Raw genomic sequence first — 6,136 nt, 5'->3', positions numbered from 1 at the left:
CCTTTTTAAAGTAAAAGTCCCACATCCCTTTAATGGAAGAACTTTAAGGCTCCGCGGTGGCCAATTGGTCTGCACTAAGAGGAGATGGGCAGCAGGGAAAGAAACTTCAGACTATACAGCACATTTGCAGAGGAGAAAAGATCAAAGTTTTTCAAACTCAAAAGACCAAGTTCCCTACAGATTAACCCTATTCATTTAGCTCCTCTTAAAGGAATGATGTGCTGAGCCACTGGGCAGACAGGTAAAAAGTTCAACAATTGCTGGAGCATTCTTCTGCTAATTCAACAGCCTTCTGCTCAAATAAATTAGCTTAGTCTTGACAGAGGAACAATAGCTTTTTTTTTCTAGGAAAAGCAGCACATTTGGTATACACAAGCATTGGAGGTTATTAAGATGTTAACCCGTTAGTTTAATCCATTAAAGAGCACCTGCTCCCCTACCAGATTGTCAAGTGACTTCTACTGTAAAGGGTGAGCTATGGTTTAAAACATTAACCTCTACACCTCAGCCATGCGTTCCGTCTCTGGAACACCAGGTGCCTTCAAAATCACGGACTCCAGAAATGAATGCAGGGTTTTGAAACCTTTAGTGATACCATACAGGATAAATAACAAGGCCTAAGGGGAATGACTGCCTTGGAGAAGTTCCATTTACATCCACTAAGGTGAGAGTTGTTATCCGTGGATCAGAACAGCGCTCCCATGAAAAACACCGTCTTTGGGGAAGGTGCAAAAACTCGATTTTGATTTCAGTTCAACAATGGTATTTACTTGGCTAACAACTTAAAGAACTAGAGATTAACAAGTAATTTTCTCCATGCCTGAGGTCATGTACAGAATGACAAGCCAGAAAATGTCCATTTTCCCCATGCGTCCTTAGCAAGCACTTTAAAGGTGACAGCTCAGAAGAGGCGGGGGAGAGGGCAATGGTTAAATCATTTATCAAAAGTCATTTTATTGACAAAATAGAATACTTATATCTGTTCTTACAGGGGTAAGCCTCTAAACTTTTTACAAAAAAATGTACACGCTGTATATCTTTGGATATATACAAATTTTACACATTTTGTACAATTTAACAAATAATTATATAAATACATCGTCTAATGTAAGAAACCCGTATTTACTTGGGGTGTATAATTAAGACATTTCTTGTTTGTTTACTTAAGGCATCTGCCTGGTCATTAAGAATACCCAAACCGTGCAATCCCGTCAGGTCGCGGTCACCCCTCCTCCAAGGTAAGTTAGGGGTTTACGTAGGAGAGTCGAGGGAGAAAAAGGTACTCCCAGGTGAAATCTGTGTATCTGACTGCAAACCCAGCCAAGTGCAGCCAGGGAGGGCTCCAAGCCTCGGGTTCTGGAAACGCCGCAGAGTCCACCCTCCTCAGCCAACAGAAATTAACGCGTGGCGGGAGGAGCTCCCCGCACATCAATGAGGAAAAGGGGCTGGGTCTGGGAGGCTTCAATGCCAGGTACTTTGTTCTAAGTGAGTCTTTTAAGTCCCAGCTAATGGATACCATTAAGAGTTCATTATCATGCTAATAGCAATCAACACTGTGAAGGGGTGGGAACCTCAGCCCGTCAAGTGTCCCTTCGCTGCACTGGTCTCCTCGCCCCCTTCCCCACCCCTCCTGGGCGCCCCCACCCCTCCGCTCAGACCTGGGACAATGGCATCTGCTTTGGATAAGACACGGAGCTGGCCGTGCCAGACCGCCACGTCAGGCCGGTGCTGACGTCGCTGTAGAGGGAGCCCCCGCCCCCGCCGGGACCCCCGCCGCCGCCGCCCCCCCCCGGCCCGCCGCCGCCCCCCGCTGCCGTGGCGCCCGCGCCCCCGCCCCCGCCCCCCGCGGCGCCCTTGCTGGCCCAGCAGCAGCGGGTGCACAGCGAGCGCCAGGACTCCAGCGTCTTGCCGGACCAGACCCACACGCCCGAGGTGATGCCCACCACCAGGCACATGAAGTACTTGAGCATGAAGACGGCGTAGTCGGGCCTGCGCGCCTGGTCGGGCTGCAGATCCCGCAGGCACGGGCAGTTGTGCGTGGCCTCCCAGCGCGGGCGGTTGTGCTGCTCGTAGAAGAGGCAGGCGACCACCACCGCGGCGGGCACGGTGTAGAGCACGGTGAACAGGCCCAGGCGGATCATTAGCTTCTCCAGCTTGTGCGTCTTGGTGGGGCCGTCCTGCTGCTTGATGACCGAGCGGATACGGAAGAGCGACACGAAGCCGGCCAGCAGGAACATGGTGCCGATGAAGAGGTAGATGACCAGCGGCGCCAGCACGAAGCCGCGCAGGTTGTCCAGGCTCTGGTTGCCCACATAGCAGATGCCTGCCACCGGGTCGCCGTCCACCGAGCTGAGCGCCAGCACCGCGATGGACTTGACGCTGGGCACGAGCCACGCGGCCAGGTGGAAGTACTGCGAGTAGCCGGCGATGGCTTCGTTGCCCCACTTCATGCCGGCCGCCAGGAACCACGTGAGCGACAGGATCACCCACCAGATGGAGCTGGCCATGCCGAAGAAGTAGACCAGCAGGAAGACCACGGTGCACAGCGCGGGGCCCGTGGTCTCGTAGCGCACGTGCTGCTCCACCGCGCCCAGCTCCTCGTACTCGCCGCGCCCGCCCGGGCCGCCCGCGCCCGCGCCCGCCGCGCCCGCTCCCGCCGCCGCGCCGCCCGCGCCCCCCGGGCCCCCCGCGCCCGGCGCGCCGCCGCTGCACGCCACCTTCTCGTGGCCCGCCACCAGGCGCACCAGGTAGCCCACCGACACGAACAGGTAGCAGGCCGAGAGGAAGATGATGGGCCGCTCCGGGTACTTGAAGCGCTCCATGTCGATGAGGAAGGTGGAGACGGTGGCGAAGGTGGACACGAAGCAGAGCACCGACCACAGGCCGATCCAGAAGACGGTGAAGGCGCGCTCATCCTGGCTGAAAAAGGGGTTGTGGCACGGCAGCGCGCAGTTGGCGATCTGGCCTGTCTTGACGCGGTTGTAGAGCGGGTGGCGCTCGCTGGACACGCTCACCATGGGCGCGCGGCACTGGCACCCGGGCTCGCAGGGAGCCGCGCCGCCGCCAGGGGGCCGCACCCTCCCGCCGCCGCCGCCGCGAGCTGGGGGCGCCGCCGCGTCCCCGCCGCCACCGCCCCTGCCGCCGCCGCGGTGCGGGGGCCTGGCCCCCGGCGGGCGGCCGTGGCCGCTGCCCGAGGGCGGCTGCTCGCCGGGCGGCGGCGGCGGCAGGCGGCGCGGCGGGCTGGGCGCGGCCGTGGTGAGGTCGGTGCGGTTGTAGTCCATGCACAGCGTGTCGGGGTTGCCCTGCTCGGGCAGCCGCTCGCAGCGCATGCGGTCGGGCCAGGCGAAGCCGTACTGGCGCATGAGCGGCGCGCAGCCGGCCTTGGCGCGCTCGCACACCGAGCGGCAGGGCGGCAGCGGCTTCTTGTAGTCCTCCAGGCAGATGGGCGTGTACATGCTGCACAGGAAGAACTTGAGGTCGGGCGAGCACTGGATCTCCACCAGCGGCCAGAACTGGTGCACCTCCAGGCCCGCCTCGTCCTGCGTGTCGTGGTTGAACTGGTTGGGCATGTAGGTGTAGTTGTAGCCGATGCCCTTGCACAGCGGCACGGTGATCTCTTGGCACGTCAGCTCCTTGGCCGAGGCGGCCGCAGCGCCGCTAGAGCGCTGCAGCAGCGCCAAGGCAGCCAGCAGGGAGGCCACTTCCAACAGGTAACCCCACTCCATGCTGCGCGCCTCGGCCCGGTGCCCTCGCCCTCCAGGCGGCGCGCAGACTGGTGCCAGGGGCCCCGCGAGAGAGCCGGAGACAGGCAAAGCGGGTGATCTGGGGTCTCCCTTCTGCTTCGCCAGGGAGGGGGGTGGTCTGCCGATAATCTAGCCCCTTCTCGGGGCACGAACGCAGCGGCGCGGTCCGCAGCCTGGGCAGGGCCCTTCCGTACTCCTTTCCGCCGCTCCGGGGGTTTGGAGGTGGCCGTAGGCGTGCGCCACAGTCCCAGAGGGTCCGCTCTGCTCGCCCCGGGGCGCGCTCAGTCTTCGCGGCGCAGAGCGGCCGGCCCTCGGCTCATCGTCCCGCGCTCGCTCGCCTCCTCTCCGCCCGACCGCTTCTCCGCGCCGCGCCGGGCGGCAGTGACTCCGCCGGGCACAGAGGGCGGCGGCGCAGCAAGTTTCCTCTCGGGCCGCGGTGCGCAGTCAAGATGGCTGGGCCGGGCCGCTCGCCGCGCCGGGTCAGCCCTGGCGGCCCCCGCTCGGCCCCCAGGGGCTCATGCCCGCCCCCAAGGCCGCGCCGCCGCCGCCGGAGTTGGGGACCCGCCTCGGCCCAGGCCGCCGCCCTCTTTCTCTGGCGTCCGTCCTTCGTCCGCCCGCCGCGGGGACAGACGGACCCCCGCCGCCGGGAAAAGTCCGCGCCGCGCTCGGGCCGCAGTCGGGCGAGGTGCACGCAGTCCCCTTCCTGCTGGACACACAGGAGCAAATCCAGACCGGAAGGCGGAGCGGACACCTGAGTGGCGCGGCTCGCGCCCAGCCGCCGCCTCCTCCTCGGCGGGAGCAGCGCCCTTCGCCCAACTTCCCGGCTCCGGCCCCGCTCGCGCCGCGCGGCCGGCTCATGAATATTTATACAGCGCGGACTCGGTCTCCGCCTCCAGCCCCGCGCGCCAATCACCGGGCAGCGGGGCGGAGTCCACGCGCTCCCAGGGCTCAGCCTTCCTTAAGGCAGTCCCCGAGTGTCCGCACCGCTGTGCGCACTCTCTGCGGATGGACAGTTTTGGTAACCTTGGGATTGACCGCAGAGACAGAGCGTTGGCCACGGCTGTCCCCACGGCGCTGAGTGCGTCTGAGGTCTTGGTCGCCTTTCCCCGAGTCTGCCCTTGGGGACAGGGACGGGGTTTGGTGCAGCGTGCGCCTCCCTGGCGCATTTCAAACCAGCCAAGCCCCTGCTGGCACCCTCCGCTAATGCGGGTCACCTGCGGGCGGCGGGGGTCTCGCGCTCTTCGGGGCGGCGCAGAGGTCCCGCAGCAGACGAGTGCTGGGGGCCCTGCAGGGGCTCGACGCTGCAGAGGACCTGGGGAAAGGTGTCCTCCTTGGGGTTCTCAGAACGATGGTTTGTGAGACTTGGAGTTGTGGGGGGAGTCGAGTCATTCTAAACTGGGGCTGGACCAGGGACGGCCCGGGTAAGATGCCCGGGATCCCAGCCTTGGGGGCGCGGGGGGCGCAGGGGACAAATGCCCGCCTGAGACTCTCCTCCCGCCTCCGCTGCGTGACCCGGGGGAGCGTCAGTTTCCCCACCTGGAGAGTTGGGTGATCGTAGCAACAATCTCCAAGAGGGTTTTGATAATTAGGTGAGATTAAATATAGAAAGCCCCGGGACGCCGTGCTTTCTTAGGACAAATCATTCCATTTCTTTTTAAAAATCAAAACAAACCCTAAAACTTATAAATAGGACAGACTGGAAACTCCGGGGCTGGATTCCCTGCCTGCGCTTGGGCTCTCGGGACGTCTATTCATCCATCCCAAGTTCACATGTTTTTGCCAGAGCCTCCTTTTCTTTGGTGGGAGGCGGCGCTGCGCCCTGGCGCGGACTCCGGGACACGTATCCGCGCTCTGCACGAGGCCGGAGCCGGACCCGAGCTGCTTTTAGCAGCCGCTTGGGCCCCCGCCAGCCCACGCTGCCCCCGCCGGCTCCGCGGCCACCTTAAGACGGGCCGGGAGGGGGGCTGCGGGCGGCCCGGGCCCGCGCCCGGCAGGTTCATCTACGCTTGTTAGGGCGTCCCAGGGGGCTGTCTTTTTCCTGGAATGGAGTGTTTATTTTTTAATTGATGTGCTGTTTCATTTAGCGCTTGTATGGAACTCATGCTGGGGCTGTAATTACTGTAATCTCGGGAACAAGCATTTCAGTTAGCCAGGAGGGTGGCAGAATGTGTCCTCTCTCTCTCTCACTCTCACCGCCCCCCACCCCGCTCTCGCTCTCAGGCTCTCTTTCCCTCTCCTTCCTCCTCCCATCTCCTTCTCCCTCTCTCCCTCTTCCTGCCTCCCTCTCATCGTCCTTCTTCCCTCTCTCCTCTCTCCCCCCTCCTTTCCCTCTCCCCCCCTCCTTTCCCTCTCCCTCTCTCCTCTCTCCCCCCTCCTTTCCCTCTCCCCCCCTC

At 62.2% G+C, this 6,136-nt stretch overlaps 1 protein-coding gene across 1 annotated transcript; it reads right to left on the bottom strand.

Moving 5' to 3' along the window:
- Window positions 1–569: 569 nt before the first annotated feature.
- On the bottom strand, window positions 570–4,583 carry FZD8 (frizzled class receptor 8). The gene has a single exon (XM_064368435.1). The coding sequence runs from the start codon at window positions 3,723–3,725 to the stop codon at window positions 1,653–1,655; it is 2,073 nt and encodes a 690-aa protein (XP_064224505.1). The 5' UTR covers window positions 3,726–4,583; the 3' UTR covers window positions 570–1,652.
- Between the last annotated feature and the right edge of the window lie 1,553 nt (window positions 4,584–6,136).

Source organism: Aotus nancymaae, unplaced genomic scaffold (genome assembly GCF_030222135.1).
Source record: "Aotus nancymaae isolate 86718 unplaced genomic scaffold, 86718_ANA_hifiasm-v0.15.2.pri h1tg000077l, whole genome shotgun sequence".
Lineage (NCBI taxonomy): Eukaryota > Metazoa > Chordata > Mammalia > Primates > Aotidae > Aotus > Aotus nancymaae.
This window is presented reverse-complemented; position numbering and strand designations above follow the sequence as displayed.